Source organism: Ochotona princeps, chromosome 1, assembly GCF_030435755.1.
Source record: "Ochotona princeps isolate mOchPri1 chromosome 1, mOchPri1.hap1, whole genome shotgun sequence".
Taxonomy (NCBI): domain Eukaryota; kingdom Metazoa; phylum Chordata; class Mammalia; order Lagomorpha; family Ochotonidae; genus Ochotona; species Ochotona princeps.
In genome coordinates, this window is record NC_080832.1 from 165,325,491 (window position 1) to 165,347,724 (window position 22,234).

The 22,234-nt window shown below is 56.4% G+C and overlaps 1 protein-coding gene across 2 annotated transcripts; it reads right to left on the bottom strand.

The window, feature by feature from the left end:
- Positions 1–2,059: 2,059 nt before the first annotated feature.
- Positions 2,060–11,243, bottom strand: RPP40 (ribonuclease P/MRP subunit p40). 2 transcript variants are annotated; one of them, XM_004598619.2, is made up of 8 exons: positions 11,073–11,243; positions 10,496–10,640; positions 9,447–9,515; positions 5,898–5,993; positions 4,244–4,369; positions 3,118–3,316; positions 2,868–3,002; positions 2,060–2,258 (listed from the first exon to the last, which is right to left on the bottom strand). In XM_004598619.2, the coding sequence occupies exons 1-8, from the start codon at positions 11,193–11,195 to the stop codon at positions 2,060–2,062; spliced, it is 1,092 nt and encodes a 363-aa protein (XP_004598676.2). In that variant the 5' UTR covers positions 11,196–11,243. The 2 variants fall into 2 exon arrangements, with proteins under 2 accessions (XP_004598676.2, XP_058528630.1); XM_058672647.1 differs by lacking the exon at positions 5,898–5,993.
- Between the last annotated feature and the right edge of the window lie 10,991 nt (positions 11,244–22,234).

Here is a 22,234-nt window from a genome sequence, read left to right on the forward strand (position 1 = left end):
CGCTGTGCCCTCCCAGTGCAGGCTCACTCCGTGACCCGAGTTCCCCGGGGGCACTGGGCTTCCCTGTGCCCTCCCAGTGCAGGCTCACTCCGTGACCCGAGTTCCCCGGGGGCACTGGGCTTCCCTGTGCCCTCCCAGTGCAGGCTCACTCCGTGACCCGAGTTGCCCGGGGGCACTGGGCTTCCCTGTGCCCTCCCAGTGCAGGCTCACTCCGTGACCCGAGTTCCCCGGGGGCACTGGGCTTCCCTGTGCCCTCCCAGTGCAGGCTCACTCCGTGACCCAAGTTCCCCGGGGGCACTGGGCTTCCCTGTGCCCTCCCAGTGCAGGCTCACTCCGTGACCCGAGTTCCCCGGGGGCACTGGGCTTCCTCCGTGGTTCCGGGAAAGCTCCAGAAGCTGAAGGCATTGCCAGCTCGAGACTGCCTACATGGGCTAGGTTGTGCGACCCAGCCACCTCAAGGGCTCCTATGGCTATGATAGGCACAGGTTACCTATTTCTTGTCGAGTTAGCATCAGTAAATCACGTTTGTCATGAACTTGTCAAGTTCCCCAGCGTTGTGGGATCTACGGACAGAAGTGTCCCCCCCTCACGGCCCTGAAGCTGTCATACACACAGCCATCACGACCACCTGCCTTCTTTCACACGCAGTACAAACTGCACACTCCTTTACTGCGCACGTTCTCCCAAGGTCACATACACAGATAGACACGCTCTCAAGGGAGCTTCCCCTCTTGTTCCAAGGGCCTCAGGGCGGGGATAATGGGAAAGCAGACAGTTCGACTTACAGTCTACGCTTTGGGGGCCAGAGGGGTCTCCTAGTTATCAGACTCCCACCACGTGGCCTCCCTCGGGCAGGCCCCACACTTCCGTGCTCCGCTTATTCACTCTCACCAGCCCAAGTTCAGTCCAGTCTGCCTTCTACCGACAAACTGTAAAACAGTGACAAGTCACTGCTTAGAATTAACGTTTTCAAACGTGTAACTTGAGTTTTCAATATGAAATTTGGTTCTTTACATTATTATTTTTTAAAGATTTATTTATTTTTATTGGAAACTCAGATATACAGAGAAGAAGATTGATTCACTCCCCAAGTGACCACAACGGCCAGAGCTGAGCTGATCCGAAGCCGGGAGCCAGGAGCCTTCTTCCAGGTCTCCCACGCAGGTGCAGGGTCCCAAGGCTTTGGGCCATCCTCGACTGCTTTCCCAGGTCACAGGCAGGGCACTGGATTAGAACCAGCACCCATATGGGATCCTGGCGCATGCAAGGTGAGGACTTTAACCACTAGGCTACCGTGCCAGGCCCTCTTTACATTAATTAGTTTTTTTTTTTCCACTTAATACTTAATGGTCTTTGGAGAAAAAAATAATAATAAAACCATGTTTTTACATATATATATATATATATATATATGTAAGATAATATCTGTTTTTTGAAATAAGTCTGTAGCATAACGGTTAAACTATTTTAAGATAAATGAAAGTGAACCCTAACGGCTGCACTTAATGTAAAACTCCCCTGGCTCGCCCACAGCCGCCGGTGCTACGGACCTTTCCCTGGCCGGCCTGGCCCCAGCAGGGTGACCTGTCAGCGCCCTCATGTGGCTGCAGGGAGGATTCCCTACGCCATAGCAATGGCAGGACGGGGCCCTGGTGAGGAGCAGGCGCACACAGCACCCCTCGGTTACCTGACCAAGCAGGGCTAAGTGACAACACAGTGACCCGACAGGCCAGGCTGACCGTGGTCCCAGACCAGCCGCTCGCCACTAGGCAAGGCAGGGTGAACACACAGCCCTCCGCAAGCACCAAGATAAACGGGAATTTATTATGTGCTTGAAAGGCTGACTGGCACAGAGAGACAGAGACATCAATCCATCCGCTGGCTCACTCCCCAAACGGTCACCCGTGCCAGGGCTGGGCCAGGCTGCAGCCCATCCAGCTTGCGCTGCCCGCTGGGCTGACAGGCCGCTGGAGCAGAAGCAGGGCATCCAGGACTGGCACCGGTGCTCGTGTGCGGGTGAGCCGCACTGCGAGTGGCAGCTGGAGCCGCCGCACGGCTCTCAGGGCGGACAGTCGTCCTCGGCGCCCACGGCCATCTGAAGCCAGTAGTCCTGATTGCTGAAAACCACGAAGCTGTACAGATGCTCGCCGCCTCTGCGGAAGCCGTGCTCCTTCTCTCGCCACGACACGGGGCTGTCCGCGAAGCCGTGAACCGACAGCGTCAGCCACGGGGCCAGCTTCGGCTCATCGAAGTAGTGCCTGGAACAGGAGGAGCTCTTAGGCCAGTTGGGAATGCTCCCTGTTCTCAAGAAGAGTGTATTCAGTGTGACAGTCTGATGCCGTCACGATGAAGTCCCTCCAGACTTCACTCTGTGACAATGTAAAGACCGAGGGCTGCGTGACTAAGACACGGGCCCCACTCTGCTGCCTGTCTGCAACATGGGATCTGAGGGTCCCCGATGAGCCCCAGAGCCATCTCTGCTGCAGACACCCAGGCGACTCCCCACTGCCACGGGGACGGCCAAGGCCCAGGGCGGCACAGAACTCCCAGCTAGGATCTAGACCGAGCGAGGCTGACATTTTTGCTCTCTCGTGTGAAGCACTCCCCTCCTTCACTCTCGAGCCACAGGGCGTGCTGCGTGTAGGAGACACGGTGACTCTGGACCTGCCCACAGGCCTCGGGGAAGGCAGGGCTTGCGTCTAGCAGCCAGGCCACACTCGGCCCCCGGTCTTCCCGACGGGAAAACCACGCCATTGCAGACGACGCTGCTATGCACAGTGAGCCTAAGCAAGCCACGAGGGTCTCGGACGCGCGAGGTCACCGGGTGCCGAGATGCGAGACGCAGGGAAGGCAGAGCGCGCACGTACCGCAGCTGTTCCAGCAGGAGCACGACCTTCTCCGGAAGCAGGAAGCCAGTGATGGTGCAGAGACAGGCTCGGGCCAGCACCGTGCTGGGCTGAGGACAGCAGCAGGTGGACACGAAATCGCTGGGCTCGTTAGTTCTGTCAACAACAACAAAGATGTACCCTGAGGTCCAGCCCACAGGCTCACCTCCAAGGGAGTCGAGGCTCAGTAGGCGTGCCCCCCGAGACCCAAGCTGGAGGGCGGCATACGCACAGGCTGGCGTCACTGCAGACAGCACCAAGCCAGTCGAAGAGCTCCAGGGCCCCGCAGGACGCGTCCGGCTGGCCCCCCAGCTCCCTGCTCTGCAGCACGGGGCACGGCAGCTCTCCCAGGCTGCTCACGGCCACCTGCGGCTGATGCTCCCGGATCTGGTAACTGCCAAAGTACGACACCACCGCCAGTTCTTGGGCACCTGAAAGCACCCACAGAGGAGGCTGTCGGGGTACTGCCAAGGAGCTGGGCCCATCCCTGACCAACCCCCGCCCGGTCCTGGCCCAGAACGAGGGGCCGCACAAAGCTGCGTTCCAGCCAGTCACTGCAGGGCCTCCGGTCCTGTGCCCGCGTGCAGTCCACATTCACCTCCTCACATATTTCTCTGAGGAAGTACAGCACATGTAAGAATCTGAGACCCCACACGAGTCTGTTTGTTCTCACCCTTGTGAGAGCTGGACACACAAAACCACCAACGCTCTGTGTGAGTGTGCAATACTGGCACACTACGGGGAAAGGGCCCGGGTGCACCACTCTCCGTCCAGGACACAGAAGCAGCACACACGCTGACTAAACTCGCTCAGGCTCGTCTTGGACAGCCCAAGACAAGCCAAGTGTGTCTAGATTTCAGGAATCTGCAGAACTAACAATCTAGAAACAGGCTGACACATACGCTATGGCCTCTTCCACAGCGATGATGAATGAAGCCCATCACCTCTGACCCAGGGGTGTCATGCCTCACACCAGCAAGGCCCAGACTCGGGCAGGCCACCTGGTAAGCCTACAATCAGGGAGAAACGTCAGACCTGTTAGAGTCCTTGGCAGTCTTGGGAACAAAAGCTATTCCAAACCCAGCGTGTGGATGGCTCTCACGGCAGACTTCCTGCAACAAACTTCTGGAAGTGTCTGTCGGTCTGCCTTTGATGTCTACAGGGACTTCAGGAGCAGGACCCACAGAAGCAATGTGGGCACTCCTTGGCCACAAACTCCCTGGCAGGGGCAGGCTGCTGGGGACCACCGTGCTCCCCAGCCTCTGCTCACCCGATTCCTCATCCCTGGAGGGCCAAAGATTCACATGAACAATCCAATTTCAAAATCTCTCTACCACTGTGCCATTGATGTTTCATACCTGTATTATGCCAGGCGAAAAGAAAATCAAATTTCAGGGGTTTCTTTTCCTTGAAGGACCAAGATATTCTTTCATACTTCTTAGAAATCAGGTTCAAGGATAAATCCATCAAATCAATGGAAACAACTTAAAAATGCAAAAAAGTACATATTATGCATACACACACGTCACATACAGCGTCACAGTTCCACAATCAGGACTTTAGACAGCACGGGAAGCACAAGTTACTCTTCTCGTACTCCCTGTGGTTTATCCGCCAAAAACACCCCCTTACTACGAGAATGAGAGCTAGTAACACATGCGTTCAATGCACATGTACTCATTTCAAAAATGTGTCTATTTTGATTTGAAAGGCAGAGCTATGGAGAAAGGAACGAGACACAGTGAGACTGTCCATTCCCTGGTCACTCCCGACGGGCCGGTCTGCAGCCAAGAGCCAGGAGCCTGGGGCATCCTCGGTGTTTCCCACATGCGTGCAGGGGTCCAAGAATTTGGGTCATCCTCCACTACTTTCCCAGACACATCAATAGGTACCAGATCAGAAGCAGAGCTGCCAGAGGCCCAGCACTATAGCATAGTGGTTAAAGTCCTCACCTTGAACGTGCTGGGATCCCATATGGGTGCCAGTTCTAATCCCGGCAGTTCCACTTCCCATCCAGCTCCCTGCGCTGGCCTGGGAAAGCAGTGGAGGACGGCCCAAAACCTTGGGACCCTGCACCCACGTGGGAGACCCAGAAGAAGCTCCTGGCTCTTGGCTTCGGATTGCCTCAGCTCCAGCCTTTGCAGCCACTTGGGGAGTGAACCATCAGACGGAAGATCTTCCTCTCTATATATCTGAGTTTCCAATAAAAATAAATAAAATCTTAAAAAAGAGAAAAAAGAAGTGGAGCAGCCAGGCCTTGAACCAGCGGCCAGAGGGGATGGCAGCACCACGAGCAGAGGTTTATCTGCTACGCATGGTGCCAGCCCCAGACACCAAGGGCGGAATGGGCATTCGGCTTGGCAGTTAACACTAATTAAGACACCCCATTCACTAGTGACTCATACCCGCATCAGAACGTGTCTTCACTCACGGGTGAATTCCTACTGGGAACCACGAGGATGAGGCCTCGGCCCACAGCGACGGCATCCCTTAAGGGCACTGGCTGCTCCACTCTGACCCAGCCCGTGCCTAGGAGCTGGGAAGCAGCACACACAGGACGCACACGGGACACTGGGGAGAAGCCCCTGGCTCCTGATCGGCTCAGCCCCGAACACGCGGGCGGTGAACCAGGGCATGGAAAATCCTTCCGTCTCTCCTAGTAACTCTGCTTTCAAATAAAAATACATCTTTCTAAAAAATTCATTACTAAGAAGTTTTAGACTGTCACTTTGGGTTCGTTGCTTTGAGTTTTTGATCCAACACAGACATAATATCTAACGAAACAACCCAATGATAGGTTCTTTGTAAAATTCAGTCTACAACTGAAGAGAAACAGACTTAACAGTGACACTTTATCCTTTGGTAAGTCCAACTGTTTTGGAGTCCCAGGTTGCACAGACCGGGAAATGCTTTATTTTTCTGACCAAAGCGAAGAGAGGCACTCACAACACATCGAGATGGCTACAGGAGGGCGACTGGCTTCTTAAACGGCGCCCGTAACTCCATACTTACTAAATTTCATGATTTTTCTGCCGGAATACTTAGAGGGATGACCTTGGAGTCCAGTTTCTTCATAAGTGTCTTTATCCAGGGATAAAATCAATTTCCCTATAAATCAAACAGTAATTCCAATAAAGCAGGTTCTGACTAAAAGAAAGCAGGGCTCGACGCCTGCACACAGCAACCACACACGTGCAATAAACCACACACGTGCGATAAACCACACACATGTAATAAACCACACACGTGCAATAAACCACACACGTGCGATAAACCACACACGTGTAATAAACCACACACGTGCAATAAACCACACACATGTAATAAACCACACGCGTGTGATAAACCACACACGTGTAATGAACCACACATGTGTAACAAACCACACACGTGTAATGAACCACACAGTGTAATAAACCACACACGTGTAATAAACCACACACAAGGGTCTCATTTGCAAGGCAGCTGCTTATAACCACAGGATACTACTTCAACATCACAGATACAGGGCCATCACTTGGAACAGTGAAACCAATCTAAATTTCTATTGAAGAGTATATAAATTATGATCTACTAGGTCTTTTGAACACTTTCAGGACATTACAAATAGTGAGAGCTACAGAAAACAACTTCTTCTTCCTCAGATTCGCTCATTTGAAAGGCAGAGCTACGGTGGGGAGATGGGGAAGACAGAAGAGAGATTTGTCATCCACTGGTTCATTCCTGAAAGCCGAAAGGTGCGACCGGGGACAGTCCACAGCCAGCCAGGAGTCTCTTTTGGATCTCACACATGAGTGCGGGGCCCACGGCCTTGGGCCGTCCTCCACCGCTTTCCCAAGTGCAGGGCAGGGAGCTGGACAGGAAGCAGAGCAGCCGGGACTTGAACTAGCACTGTATGGGATGCTGGCGCTCCACCCCCTGCCACGACACAGACCCGGGCAATGACAATGAGGAATGGCACATTCCAAGGTGGGTCCCCGAAGATCGGGACGGAGCTGAAAACCCCCTCCTGTGTGAGCACCGCGGCACTCTGTCCACACGTCTGGGGAGGCTGGAATGAACGCGCCTGCTGCTCTCGGGCGGATGAAGGCACAGCACAGACGTCACACTTGATGACAATACAAGGACTAAGCTGATGGTTTACTATACTATCTTTTTCATGTTATTTGAGTCGATTCCTACTTAAACAGAAAAGGCTGGGGGCCGACATTGCGGCTGGTCAGCAGCCAGCACTGCACTGTACCCTGGCTCGAGTCCTGGCTACTCTGCTTCCGATCCAGCTCCTGCTAAGGAGCCCGGGGATGCCGTGGAAGACGGCCCAAACGCTTGGGCCCCGCAGCCAGGTCAGAGACCCGCATGCAGCAGCCTCCTGGCTTTGCCATGACCTGACCCTGGCCACTGCAGTCACGTTGGGAGTAAACCAAATGGCACATCTCTTCCTCTCCTTTGTAACTGCCTTTCAAATAAATCAACAGTGTGTATATGTTTACAGGAGGGGCTGGCACTGTGGCCCAGCGGATGAAGGTCCTGCTTGTAGCACCATTATCATATCACAGTGCGGTTGAGTCCTGGGTCAATCCAGCTCCCTGTAAATGTGCCTGGGAAGCGGTGGACAGCAGCCCAGATGCTTGGACCCCTGAACCACCAAGGAGACAGCCGGAGCTCTGCGCTCCTGGCTTTGTGCAGCCATGAGAGTGAATCTGGTCAGAAGATCCTGCAGCTTCTTTCTCTGAGTCACTCTGGCTTTCAAATGAAATAAGTGAATCGGTGTTAAAAAAAAAAAAGTTTAGGGGCCAGTATCGTGGCAAAGTAGGTAAAGCCGCTGCTTATGGTGCTGGCATCCCATATGGGCATGGGTCCATGTTCCGAATACGCCATCCCAACCCAGCTCAATGACCTGGGAAACGCAGTAGAAGACCCAAGTCCTTGGGCCCCTACCTGGATCTGGCTCTGGCCTGGCCCAGTGCTGGCCACTGTGGCCACCTGGGAACCAGCAAACGAAAGCTCTCTCTGTCTCTCCCTCTCCACCTCTGTAAAATCGTGGCACCGTGGATGGAGCTGCACCTGGGATGCCAGCATGCCGTATCTGAGCTCCGGGACGGAGTCTCAGCTCTTCTACTTCCGACCCAATTTCCTAATAACGTGCCACGGGAGGTGGCAGACGTCACAGCCCATGCCAGAAGGCCAGCCCAAGGCCCAGCTGCTCAGCTTCTCACGCAGCCTCCTGCTGACCCACCTGGGAAGGCAGCAAGCAACGGCTGACACACATGGGCCCTGGGGCGTGGCCCAGCCCTCCACGCTGTGACATTTGGAGAACGAATCCACACATGGAAGACCTCACCCTCTCACTCACTGTCTGGCTTGAAGTAGATAAGAAAACCAGGCTGCCACGTTACGGTGACAGTAGCCTTCTACAAGCCTGTCTCTTGATGCTACCATTCACTCCGCTGCTCGATTTGGTTTCGTCACAGCCCTGGCAACAGCAGGCTGAACCATCCAGGTTTGGTCAGTACACTCAGTGATTTTCATAAAACTACAAGACCACCGGCGGATCCTATCTCACAACAAACACAGCCCTGTTAAGCAGCACATGGCAGTGTATGCCCCGGTGCAGAGAGGTGTCCATGACCGTCACCCGGGGGAACAGAACACACGGGCAAACTAGCTAGTATGATGGCATCTGTGTTCAAAAGAAAAATCTTGGGCTGGTGCAATGGTCCAGCTGGCTATCTGCGAGTGGCAGCATCCTGTGTGGGCATCACGGTGTGGCCTGGCCGCTCTACCTCCCATGCAGCTCCCAGGAAAGCAGCAAAGGATGGTCCGAGACCTTGGGACTCCGCACACACATAGAAGACTGGGAGGAGGCTCCTGGCTTCGGACCGGCTCAGCTCCAATCATTGCAGCCACTTTGGGAGTGAATCAGCAGATGGAAGAGCTTTCTATGTCTCCTTCTCTCTGCAAATCTGCCTTTCCAATGATAATTAAATTTTTCTTAATAAGAGTGAGCAAGCTCTATGTGCATGTATTAACTTGATGAAATGCCCAGTCCTTCCTGGCGCCCCCTAAGAAGGGGAGTGAGTGTGGCAGGGCGTGAAGAGGCAGCACCTCACTGGACTCTGCACCAGCAGGTCTCCCTCGATATCTTCTTTATTTTTTTTTTTTAAAGATTTATTCAGTTTATTACAAAGTCAGATATACAGAGAGGAGGAGAGACAGAGAGGAAGATCTTCCGTCTGATGATTCACTCCCCAAGTGAGCCGCAACGGCCAGTGCTGAGCCAATCCGAAGCTGGGAACCAGGAACCTCTTCCAGGTCTCCCACGCGGGTGCAGGGTCCCAATGCATTGGGTTGTCCTCGACTGCTTTCCCAGGCCACAAGCAGGGAGCTGGATGGGAAGTGGAGCTGCCGGGATTAGAACCGGCACCCATATGGGATCCCGGGGCTTTCAAGGCGAGGAGTTTAGCCGCTAGGCCACGCCGCCGGGCCCTCCCTCGACGTCTTCTACACTGGACGCTCTTCCACTAAAAGCAGGGACATAAGGGAACAAACTAGTGCAGTTACCACTTGGGAGCAAGGCAACGGTGTTGTCTTCATCGATGTTTGTGTTGTACGTGAGCGCATAGCACGAGCCTGTAGGAAGGGCCAGGGAAGACAGTAAGACACCCAGCACACCTGCTCCTATCAGTGGGTTATTCTCACGGTCGTCACCTCCCCTGCTCCAGCTCAGGCCAAGCCGGCATGCAGCAGGCTCAGCTCTGGTTCACTCCCCAGCAAGGGCCCACCTGTGCACAGGTACTGCTAGCATGGCCCTTGGGGATGCTGGCAGAGGGGGCGGTTGGGAACCCAAGTCAACGTACACTCCTCGGAGCGAGGGCCCCACAGTCAAAGCTATTCAGCTCCTCCAAGCCTGTCTACCTTCGTCACATCAGGACCCGGGCCTACCTGCTCGAGTCCGCCACAGTAGCTAACTTAGCTAGAACCAAACAGCTTCAGACTTCCAAATCCACAAAAAGAAACCTGCCAGCTACAGGCGACGGTACCCAGCTCCACACATGGCCCGGCGGCCCCAAGCAGGCGGCTTCTGCCCACCACCCCCTCCCGCCCAGCGAGGCCCTACGGCAAGTCAGACTGCGATCCCCGTGGGCTGCCAGGAAACAACTGGCACCAACCAGTCAAGCCTGGTGGACACGGCTGGCCAGGAGTAAGCCGGAGGGGCAGAGCCACAGCGTGCAAGCAGAAGGCGCCAGGCCTGAGCAGGGCAGGCAGCTCTTTGCCCACTCCGCCCGGGATGCCCAGGCTCAGCCTTTCCTCGCCAACACAGGGAGGGCGGGTCTAAGCAGAAATCCCCACGGCAGAAGGTGCCCTCAAGAGCTGGCTGGCCACCCCTGGGAGCGGGGACATACATGGGGCTCACTGCAGGCCCTGCCTAAGACGTGACAGTCAACAGGAGGCACACACGACACAGTTCCAGGAGAGTCTGCCGCTTATGGACAGGGCTGCTGTCTCCTCAGCCTGCCCACTGTCCCCAGCACAGCGCTGCCCGCACGCGTGCCACCCCCAAGCAGCGCCAGGGTGGCTGTCTCTGCTCAGGGCCACACGGCTTCCCGTACCTTTCTTCACAAAGGTGTTGATGAACTCGGGGCTGATCAGTTCGTGCACAGGTAAGTTCTTCACAAGGTAATAGGGTCCAAACTCGGTCACCAGACTTTTCAGTTCTTGGGGCAGGAGGGCACATTCCGGAATGAGGAACGAGACCTACGGGGACACGCGCAGGCAAGACCTCACTGCCCCGAAGGACACCCTCCCACGCGCCCGGGTGTGCCAGCAAAGAAACCGCGCCACGAAAGTCCCTGGAATAGCACCAGATCAAGTCCGCGCCCCCAGCTTCAAGCAGAGAAAAGCGACACCTCCAGCTTTGCCTTCCTGCGCTCAGAGTCTTCAGTACGGATTTCAAAAGCAGAGCAGGGGCGCTCCCACACGCTGTTCACGCCCGCACCCCGGCCAGCGGGGCAGCCTGGGACTTGAAGTCCTGCGGCCCTGATGGCGAGGAAGTCGAGGCGGCGAACGGACTACAGTTCCCATGATGCACGGCGACGCCCGCGCCCATCCGCGCACGCCCGCGACAGTCCGGCCACGCGGCCGTGGGAGAAGCCGCTCCCGGCCGCCCGCCCGCGGGCACGGACTCACCCTGTAGTTGTAATAGTGCGTCTCCACCACGTGCCGGTGGCGCGACTTTTCGTGGCCGAAATTGGATTTCTCGCAGACCAGTAAGTGCCGTGGCGTGTCTCGCAGTCTGCGCAACGTCGCCATGCCTTCCGCCGCTGTCTACTACGCCGGCGCCTGGCGAGCTGCGCGCCCCGCCCACCGGGGCCCCGCCCATTCCCCGGGCCCGCCCCTCGCCCCTCGCCCCGCCCACCCCGTGGCACGCCGATTCCCTCCCGGCCCGCCCACTCCCTCGGTGCCACGCCTCCTTGGACCGCCCACTCCCTCGCCGACCCGCCCATTCGGCCGCCCATTCCGCGGCCGGCCCGCCCACTCCCTCGTTGCCACGCCCCTTGGCCAGCCCACTCTCGTGGACACGCCCCGACCACGCCCCTCCGATCCGGCTTGGGAGGTGCGTGGCAGTTCACGGGCTGCAGTGGGGCTGGCGGCGATGCACACCGAGACCCCTGGGTAGAGACCCCTGGCTGCCCCCTTGGCAAGTTTGACAACGGATGGTAACGCAGCTTTTAAGTTTTTTCATTCTAAAAGTTTTTTAAAGAGCACATTTCACATTTTTCACGGTGCATAGGGCTTCTGGGCTCTTCCCTCCTTCTCTCTCTTTTCCTGCATTTTTTTTTCCGAAAGTGCTACAGTAGTGCATAAAGGTAGTGGGCGACATAGCAAGTAGAGGAACAAGCTTAGGTGGGAATGAAAACCCCCCGATTGCCCAGGAGTGTGGCCGCATGCTGCAGCCAGCAGTTAGGTCCTGGTGCGGGACCACGTCCCCAGCACGGCGCCCTGCAGTGGCTGTCACGTCAAAAGTGTGACTCTCCGTGTTTCAACTCCCCGCAGGGAAATACAAGGCCCAGGCCCTTGGGAAAGAGCAGGTGCCCTGGAGAGAGGGCAGAGGGTTACACCCTGGTGCTGGGAGCCAGACGGTAGTCAAAGGCTGAGGGGGCTGCGGGAGGGGGAGACCCCCAATCTTCAGGCCCACCCACAGCCTCGACCTTCAGCATTTAGACTTGGAAGGAAGAGGAAAACAAGCTCCTCATTTTGCAGTTGGGCCTTGGGGCCAAGCAGCAGGTTCTCCCGCAGTGTGCATGAGCTGAAGCAGCTCATCACGTGTGGGCCTGTCTGGATGCATTTCTGGGTAACTCGGCGCCTTCTAACAAGGGGTCCGATGACAAGGGAATTCTGGGCCTGTCACCTGGGGCCTCCACGCTCCAGGTTCTCTCTTTGCGTTAGATCCTGGGGTCTTGGTTGCAGCGGGAGTGTGTATTAGCTGCTGCCGTGTGACACACCCCTGGGAGCGGGGAGCTGGTCAGCCGTTACGCTGCCCTAGCTGGTCACTCCCGCACTGCCTCGGGGGCCTCTCGCTGGCTCTCAGCTGGGCACCGTGCCTCTCTCCCTGGTGCCTCAGCCCGCTGCCAGCCCACATGTGCTGGTGCTAACGGAAGTGCAGGAGTCCAAACAACACAGCAAACGCATTCGAGCTCTTTTGAACCTAGGCTGGCACCTTGCAGGCTGCCGACCGGAGCCTGGCAGTAGGAGTGGTCAGCAGAGGCAGGCCCTGTGGGCACAGCTGAGCTGCCGACAGCAAGGCCAGCGCCCGTGTCTGCAGGCTAGTGCAGCTGCCGGCTTCAGGCTGGGCCAGCCCTGGCTGTGGGGCTCTGAGAAGTGAGCCAGTGGGTGGAAGCTCTCCGTTTGTTCTCTCTCTCACACTTCCTTTCAAATATGGGTTTGCTTTTTCTTTTTTAGTGCATTACAGAGAACAGGGACAGAGGGATTGCTGCTCGGGGCAGGCATTGTGGCGTAGCAGGTAAAGCCACCGCCCGTGACACTGGCTTCCTGTACGGGTGCCTCTTCATGTCCCGTCTGCTCTTCTGCCTGGCTAGCCCCCGGCTGCTGCACCTCGGACGGCGGCAGAGGCTGGCTGAGTGCTGGCCGTGTCCTGGCACAGGAGACGACCCCTGCCCCCCCCGGCAGCACGCCTGTCCATGCCAGTCACAGGGGACCTGGGAAAACACGCTCTGCTTGCCCAGTCTGGTCATCCTCTGCGCCCTTTGGAGGCTACTTCGGGGTTTGTTTTTAAACACAAAGCAAATCAAACTGTGCCCGGAAAAAGAACCTCTTTGCTCTTAAAGGAAGTGGCATCAAAATAGAAGTGCCCAGAGGCCGTTTCCGTCCTGTGGCAATTCAGCCCAACAGCGGGCTCCGACTGCAGCCCACTTCAGAGGGTCGCAGAACCATGGTGCAAAGCGGGCTGCTCTGATTGGGCGGCTCCCTGCCAGAGCCCACCTTGGGGTCACTCGCAGCCAATTCACGCTCGCCCGTGAGTCACCTGGGCTGCATATTAGCAATCCTCTGAGCAGAAGAGGGGGCTTTTAAAGTCCTTCAAACCTCAATCTGCCACACAGCCATGAAATCAGAGTGTCTGGAGTAAGACCTGCTTACAGTGTGGCCGAAGCCGCAGCCTCCACCTCACACCCACGGGTGTTGGGAAACTTCTTAGAAACGACTTCTCAAGCCAATGGAAGAGGTTTACTGCTGAGCTGGAGGCTGTCGCTCTTACCTGCAGGACCGGCTCACCATCTTGGCACAAAGTAGCCTCTGGGGCCCAGTGCGGTAGCCTAGTGGCTAAAGTCCTCGCCTTGCACGCCCAGGAGCCCATATGGGCGCTGGTTTGTATCCCAGCTGCCCCACTTCCCATCCAGCTGCCTGCTTTTTACATATTGTATTAGGCTGTGAAGGGTCAAGGACAACAGGAAGGTGGGTGTGACTATTGTTTCAACATTCTCTGTATCTGGGGGGAGAGGAGAGACAAGGGGAGAAGCCCTACCCAGCCTCCCACCCACCCCAGAGGGTGGGCATGCTGCGAGGGTCCTGCTCAAGTGGTTTTGATAGTTCAACAGTTCCGTATTGCTGCCAGTCTTGCTACTCCAGTATTCATGAAATCTCTCCAGGATCCACTGGCTGACATAGTCCACCCTAGAGTCTTCGTTTGCCCAGGTATTCACTGCCAACTCTTGGTCGGAGAAGTTAATCAATTTGTTCTGACCTCTGTTGTGGTACCAGGTGTCCTCCACAGGCTCCAATGGACTGCCATGTCCTCCAGGTGCACCTGGATATGCTGCCCACTGCTCCGTCTGAGCCACGGAGGAGGCCCAGCTCTGACACATGCCCTCCACGGTCAGACCACAAAACCTCTGATTCTCTCCATGGTTCTCAGAGTTCTGAGTCCAGCGATTTAGTTGGGAGGATCCCCGTAAAACCTTCATCTGAGGTGTTCCCAGACCTGATTCTTGTGTGTGCTTGCCAATCCAGGGTCCAACACATTCTGTTCCACACACTGGTAGTTGCAATTGCTGGGTCAGTCTGCCTCCAGACCTGTCTTCTGTGCAAACCCGTGGGAGCTGCAGCCTGCTTGGAGTGACCTGCATTAACCCCCACCAGGCCCGCTGCCTGCCCTAGTGTCTGTGTTTGCCAGTATGTACAGCACACCAGTCCAGTCTGTCTCACGTCCCCGCATGCCCTCATCAGCTCTCATACATGTCAGTGGGCATTGAAGACTAGTTCAACCCAACCAGTCCCACACACCTGCTGATGGGCGCCACTCTCTGTCTAGCCATGCCTGCCCCAGGCCTGGTTCTCATGCCCACCAGTGGGAGTGGCAACCCAAGAGGGAGGTGCCCACTGTTTCCCTACTGGACCCGCTGCCACTCCTGGGCCTTGTTCTCCAGGTGGTTCTGCAGTTTGCCTTGACAGAATTTGCACCCCCACATGCCAGCCTCTGCCAGCTGATGCAGTGGCAAAGCCCACCCAACCCATACCCACTCTGGCTTGTGTATGCACCAGTAGGAACAGTCCACCCAGCCCTGCCTATAGCCTAGCCCAGCCTAGCTGGCACCCAGTCCGGGCCCTCAGATGAATTGGCTGGTATTGCAGCCAGACCCAGCATGACTCACACCCCATTCTGGCTCTCAAATTTGTCAGCAGGTGATATGAACTGGGTCAGTCTGGTTTGCTCCAGACTTGAGCCAGGGTGAGCCCATGGGTACCATCCCCTGGCCTCGTCTGGGCTGATTCCTTTCCTGGTCCTTGCACTAACCTGCAGGGACTATGTCCCGACAAGGAATTGCCCAAGATCCTCCACTATAACCTCTCCCCAGTGCCAGATCTTGCACCCACCGGAGGGCCCATGGGCCAGCCCTTCTTAGTCCATACCATGTCCTAGCAGGAACAGTGGCCTTTCCTTACCGGCCCTCTCCCATTCCGGTTCTTTTTGTTGGGTGCTACAGCCCAGCCAAGCCTGATCCATAACCAGACACAGCCCGCTGAGGGAGGTGGGGATGCGCGAGTGGTTGGTTCCTTCGTGGGGGCTCAGGCACCCGTGGTTACCTGGCCAGAGCCCACACAGCCCCAGCTCCAGGAAGTCTGCAAAGCACTGGGCTGGGGTCTGCCACGCTGGGGCTTGGGAGGCGTCAAGGAGAAGCAGCTGAGGGGTCAAAGCACTTGCTGCGTCACCCGCCGACGGAATGGAGAGGTGAGTCGGGGCAAGGTCCCTGCTCTCCCCCGGGGCTGGCTCTGGGTCTGAGCGGTGTGGCCGTCTCTGGCTTCTATAAATACGGCACTTTGACACCTGTGCTGTGTGCCTACCCCTGGACACAACTGAGCCCCCTGGCCTTGGTCCCCTGCCTTCCAGGGTGATACCCCCCGGCCTCAGGGGTGAGTCCTCTCCCGGGGATCGTAATTAGTTTGTCTCAAATATAAAGCAGCTAACCCCCTCCCTGATCAGGCACTCACATGCTGGGTCAGCTTTCACCTGTTCTAATCGCCCCAGTCCGGGCCCCACACGGTTAGCCCCCGTGCCCAGCCCTCTGAATGAACTCAAACTCACCAGTCCTAACCCTCCTGCGCCCCCATAGAGGCTTTTGCCTCCTCCTTTTAGACACTATGTAGAGGCCAGCGTGGCGGTGTGACAGGTTAAGCCTCTGCTTCTGACACCTGCCTTTCCAGTCCTGGCTGCTCCACTTCCCATCCAGCTCCCTGCTCATGCCACGGGAGAAAAGAAGATGGCCCACGTGCCTGGGCCCTGCCGCCCTGAGAGACCTCAGAGAAGCCCCTGGCTCCTGGCGTCGGATCAACTCAGCTCTGGCCATTGCGGATGTTTGGGAGCGAAGTAGCAGATGGAGGCTTGCTCTCTTGCTCTGTGTACGCCTTTCAAACAAGTAAAATAAATCTTTAAAAATGGAGCTGAGAGTAACAACACAATTACCATTTCAAAGAAAATCATCTAAGTTTGCGGTAGTTGATTGAAGACGAGTGGTGCAGGCTCTAGGGTGTCTGGGCATCAGGCCCCATGGGCGTATTACCCTTCCGGCTGGCATCTACCAGAGGGCACCTGCAGCTTGGGACGATGCTGCCGCTCGGTGGCCAGTTCCTGCATTGCAGCTGCAAGAGCCTTCTGCAGCACTGCCAGAAGGTGGCGCTAGAAACCCAGTCCGCTCAGCGCAGTGACGTGCCTGAACTCAGGGCGACACTCCTGGACTCGCCTCCTTTTCATACTCACCAGCTGAGTCAATCAAAGCTTCCTGCAGCGGTTGCAGGCTGGCTCAGCTCAAGGTGCCTCCGGCCAGCCAAGTTGCTGCTCACCCACCTGCTTCAGGTGCAGGAGCCACGCAGTCGGCTCGCAGGCCTCCGCCTCAGGGGCCATGGCACCTGCAGAGGTGGCTCTGCGCCAAGCAGATCTTCCCGCGGTTCCAAGTCTCCGCGCCCACACTGCTGGAGATCCTTATCTTGAAGGCCGATGGCACAAGGTGGAGGGCAGGGACCAGGACTGCCCCCGGCCCTGGCTCCCCTGCAGAGGTTAAGCAGGTGCAAGGTGCATTGCACCCGGGCCATGCGCGTGGAGCCTGGCGGGCCTTGCTGCCTCTAACCTGAGCCAAACCTTACGCTGGGGACCCAGAGCCCCCTAAATCCCAACAAGGTTGTGGCAGCTCTGGGGTGTCAACCCAAAAGGCTGTTTGAGGCAGGTCATTCTAGATTTTGTTCAATAAGATCATGTCAAGAGGCCAAAACAGCAGAGCAGGGCTCCACCTGGACGGCTGCGAGGGGTCCTGAGGTGTGAGCCCCGGCCCAGGGAAGGCGGGCTGTGAGGGGAAGTGCACGCTGGTCGCTTCCCATTCTTCCCTGTAACCACCAAGATGGAGTCAGCAGCCAACAGAACGTCGGAGCCATGGCTTCAGGTAGCCAGAAGCCCGTGGGGGGACAAAGACGCATGCTGGCAGAGAGAGGGGGTGATAGGAGGAAAGCAAATACCCCAGCTGTGGGCAGCTGCCTAGGTTCTAGGATGTACCTAGGCAAGTGTTTCACTGCCGGGGGAAAAGCAGCCAACAGCTGGCGGGCATCCTGGGCCTGGGTAATGGCCGATCTGTGTTAACTACACCAGGGTGCCAACAGCTGGGAGCACCTGACAGGACATACCACCCCAGCCCCAGACAGGGGGCTACAGACTGCCTGAGGGGGGGGGTCTAGGGACATGTAGGAGTGGGAATACTGATGGCATGTTTGACGGGGCAGGAATAATTTCTGGGGACTTCCACAGACCAGGCCACTGTACTCACAGGAAAGGAAGCTGAGACAGAGTGGTTTAGACGGGGAAGCTGGAAGGATCAGGCCAAGACACGTGCCCATGTGGGAGACCTAGGCTGGGCTAATAGCATTGCCCACCACCTGCTGGCACATGCGGAAGCTGAGCTAGGCTGCAATATCCACCCACGAGTGTAGACTGTGGGTGTAGACTGAGCAGGGGGTGGGTCACATCAGACTAGGCCACAGCACCCAACAGAATGCAGGAGCACCGGATCTGGAGGCAGATCCTGTAGGGGAATTGTGGGGTTGCCTCTGTGGGACTGTAGCACCCACTGACTCATGCAAGAGCTGGCAGTGATGATGGGCTGAGCAGACTAGACCACGGAACTCACCTGACACCTGCAGGAGCTGGGGCTGCGAGGAGGCCAGGCCAGGCCATCCCACAGAGCTACGGCCAGTACACATGAGGTCCAGAGTAGGAGTAGGATTTGGGGGAACGCCCCTGCTAGGCCCCAGCTCCCACTGGGGAGCACAGGAACCAGGGTTGGGGCCAGGCCAGGCGACAACACTCTCCAGCCTTTGTGAGGGCCGGGTCTGGCCTCAGACCTCACCCTAGGAGACACCACCTACTACGCTAGAGACACGGGAGGCTTGTCACCCAAGACACCAAGGTGCTGCACACAGGAGACTCAGCGCGTGTCCCCCAGGGTTTGGTTCTAGTTCCTGAGCTCTCTGTGGGGCCCGTGTTTCTGGTACATCTCTTGCTCTTTTGCCAAAATGCGCACCCTACAGTTGCACACACCTAAAGGCAAATCCGGTAGAAGGTAGCCCTCTCGGTACTGTTCCAGAAGGAATGGCAGTTACCACTTCCGCCCAGAGGCACCTGTGTCATGTCTGTGAACCCCTCCACCTGCAGGCGAGAGGGCCCAGGAGCCTCCTGCTGCGTCCTCTGGCTCCCTCCAACATGGGTTTCCGACCATGACCGCCACAACCACTCCATGTCCTCATGTCACTGTTGTTCATTTTTTAAAGACTTACACATATATAAAACCTGTATGTATTTATCTTCCATCCGCTGGCTAACTCCCCACATGGCCATCATGGATAGGAATGAATCAGGCTGAAGCCAGGAGCCCAGAAATCCACAGAAGTTGGAGGGGCCCAAACACTTGGAGCCCCTCTGCTGCTTTCCCAGACCACAGGCAGGGAGCTGGATGGGAAGTGGAGCAGCCAGACCCTGCACCGGCACTGCCTCACCTCTGGGCCACACAGGCCCCAAACATATCAATACTTACATAAATTGTACTAGCTCATCACGTCATACCCTTCCACCCGGAACCAAGAAACATACTCACAGGTTGTGGGAGACCCAGAAGAAACTCCTGGCCCCTGGCTTCGGATTGGGTCATCTCTGGCAGTTGCAGCTGCTTGGAGGGTGAACCAGTAGTTTGCAGACAGCTCTCTGTAAATCTGCCTTTCTAATAAAAAATGAAATAAATCTTAAACAAAATCTGGGGAGCTTGGCACAGTAGCATAGCGGCTATAGTCCTCAACTTGCATGCACCAGGATCCCATAATGGGCACCGGTTCTAATCCCAGCAGCCCCGCTTCCCATCCAGCTCCCTACTTGTGGCTGGGAAAGCAGTCGAGGACGGCCCAAAGCCTTGGGACTCTGCATTCGCATGGGAGACCTGGAAGAGGCTCCTGGCTCCTGGCGTTAGATCAGCTTAGCTCCAGCTGTTGTGGCCACTTGGGGAGTGAATCAGCAGATGGAAGATCTTCTTCTCTGTGTCTTCTCTCTGTATGTCTGACCTTCCAATAAAAATAAATCTTAAAAAAAATCTGGGTGTCAAGCTTATATTTTCCTAGGAAAGCAGTTTGCATGCAACCTCTAAGGAGTTAGGCAGGAGTCTCGTTCGCTCCTAAGCCATGCTTGGGCCCCTGGGAGGCACTCAGCACAGCTTGGTGTGCCCACTGGAGCCCTGAGAGAGGAGCAGGTGCCGCTCTGAAGGCACATCACTGTACTTGCAGCCCATGGCCTCCTGGTTGTCCTTTAATCTTTAAAAAATGGAATTTACTTGCATGTATTTAAAGGTTTTTTTTTTTTTTTCAAGAACAGCCTGTGTGCTGCTGTGGTGTGGGACGCACGAGCTGACAGGAAGCAGTTCCTCCGCGTGGCTCCCTCCAGCCCCTCCACGCCGCCCCGTCCTCACTGCGGCTCCGGGAGGCTTGGCCGCTGGCTCCTGTGCTCTGCAAGCAGGTGTTTGCCTTACAGTACTGAGGTCAATTCTCCAGTCCCCGCAACACGGGAGGCCAAAGGTCAGTGCCCGTTCTGTTTGGAAACTGGATGAAAACACGGTTCCTGGGGAACGGTAAACACGGCGGAAGGTCCCCCCCACACACTCAGGCCAGATGTCACTGAGGCCCCCGGCCTGCACCCAGAGTCACCGTGGACTGTCCCCGACTTGGCAGCACCCTGGCTATCGATCCAACTTCAACTACAGCAGCAGGACCAGCGCGAGAAAACGCACGTCAGCGGCCCTGCGTGTGTCTCCGACGTCACAGTGTGAGCGTCCCGTGACAGCTGGCCTTGGTTCTCCCTGCTCCAGCCCCGGCCAGCCAAGCACCCGGGCTGCCCTGCACCCGGGCTGTCCTGCCACTCTGTGGGTGTTAGTTAACCATCCTTGGCAAGAGGACTTTGGGATAGGCAGAGAGACGGGGGAGAGAGTGTTAAATTGCACGTGTGAGGGTATGTACTATGTGCAAAGATTTCCACCTCGCATGGCATGACTCCCTGTCGGCTACGCTGCACATGGACGCGTTTATCTGCGCATGCCTGGAGTGTGAGGTGGTCCACGGAAAGGAGCTGTGCGTGTTCCTGACTGCAGCGGCTCCCAGCACCGCCAACCGTCTGGTGTGCGACAAACGTGTGCTGAGCACACATGACGCAGCCAGCCACAGGCACTGCTGTGCTCACGGCACGCTGGCCAGCAGCGTGCTCCGACGTTCCTGTTTCAGCTTTCACTGCAGTAACATCTCACAGAGGACGGAACTGCAGCTCAGCAGGTCCCAGAGCTTGGACGAAGGGTGCTGGGGCTTCAGCTCAGGGCGTCTGCCAAGCCGCATTCCGGCCAGGCCTGCTATACCTGCACCACCCCGGGGAATGTTGGAAGGACCGGCCAGACACCATGCCTGCTCTCGAGGGGGAGTCATGCCAGCCTTGGAGGGAACTCTGTGAGGAAGTTAGGTCATACTGGGGCAGCAGGCAGGTAGATAGGAACCAGAAAACAAAACAGTGGGGGCCAACACAATGGCTCAGCTGTCCAATCCTGCAGTGTTAACATCCCATATGGGCGCCGGTTCATCTCAACTTTCCGTCCAGCTCCCTGCTTGTGCCCTGGGAAAGCAGTCGAGGACGGCTCAAAGCCTTGGGACCCTGCACCCATGTGGGAGACCCAGAGGCAGCTCCTGGCTCCTGGCTTTGGATTGGCTCAGTTCCAGCCGTAGTAGCCATTTGGGGAGTGAACCAGCGGATGGAAGAGCTTTATCTCTCCTCTCCTTCTCTCCATAAATCTACCTTTCCGACAACAATTAAAAAAACAAAACTGCTGAGGTTGGTAGGTGGTGAAGCGCTGGTCGAAGGTAAACGCCGACACATGACTAACCAACAGGATTGGGGCTGGATGGGGAGATGAAGCGTTTTGAATTCTGCTTCCGGTGGCATCTGCATTTTTAACTTCCTTGTTGATGAAGACGTGCGTGAGTGCATGAAGTTGGTGAGAGCAGGTGTTTGCCGTTCTCCAGCTTTGGATGGAGTGTTCAGGACACCAGCGCTGAGACTGGGCCTGGAACCCGTGGGCTCTGACGCTAGCCAAGAACCCCACTCCCTAATGTCTTTGGGGTGGCCTTGCCATGCCCCGGTCTTTGTCTCCTAGCTGTCTGTTAGCTTCTTTCTCCACTTCGATACAAACAAGTCAGCTCCTTGATAAAGATGAACTCAATCAAATAAGTGTGCAGAGGCCAGAGCCAGCTCCTTAAGATCGCAAATTACAAGAAGCTAACGTTTTTAACACTAGGGGTCATTTTGAAGTGCTTTACAGGAACCCCAAGCCCTGATCAAACCAGGAAGTGCTGTCTGCCAGTAGATCCGAGACTAACAGGAGCCCGCTTTGCCCACTCAGTATTCTCAGAAGAACACGCCTCCTAAACCTGACCAACGAAAGGATGTCCAGGAGCACAGGGGCCAACCAGACAGCAGTGGGGCTGAGCACCGCATTGCCTCAGCTTGAACCTGTAAGATCCACGGCCCTTAATGCCCAGGGTGTGACAGCCAACAGCTCCTGTTCAGATCCTTGCACTGGTGCCTAGGTGTACGGGCGGCTTACCCGGCTAGGAAAGCTGCCGCCCCCGCCACCACTACCCTTCTCTCCAGAAACTGCCATCATGTCCTCCCACACGATCTTCATTTTCAGCCTGTGCCCACAACGGTCTTTTCAAAGCTTCCATCTGATTGTTCCCAACCAGAGATTCAAAAGCTCTCTTTGGTTACTCCCTGC

Coding starts and splice junctions, on each gene's coding strand:
- RPP40 (XM_004598619.2), bottom strand. CDS start 11,195: ATGGCGACGTTGCGCAGACTGCGAGACACGCCACGGCACTTACTGGTC. Junction 3,003..3,117: donor GTCTGCAGTGACGCCAGCCT/GTGCGTATGCCG, acceptor TGTTGTTGACAG/AACTAACGAGCCCAGCGATT. Junction 2,259..2,867: donor CTCCTGCTGGAACAGCTGCG/GTACGTGCGCGC, acceptor CTCCTGTTCCAG/GCACTACTTCGATGAGCCGA.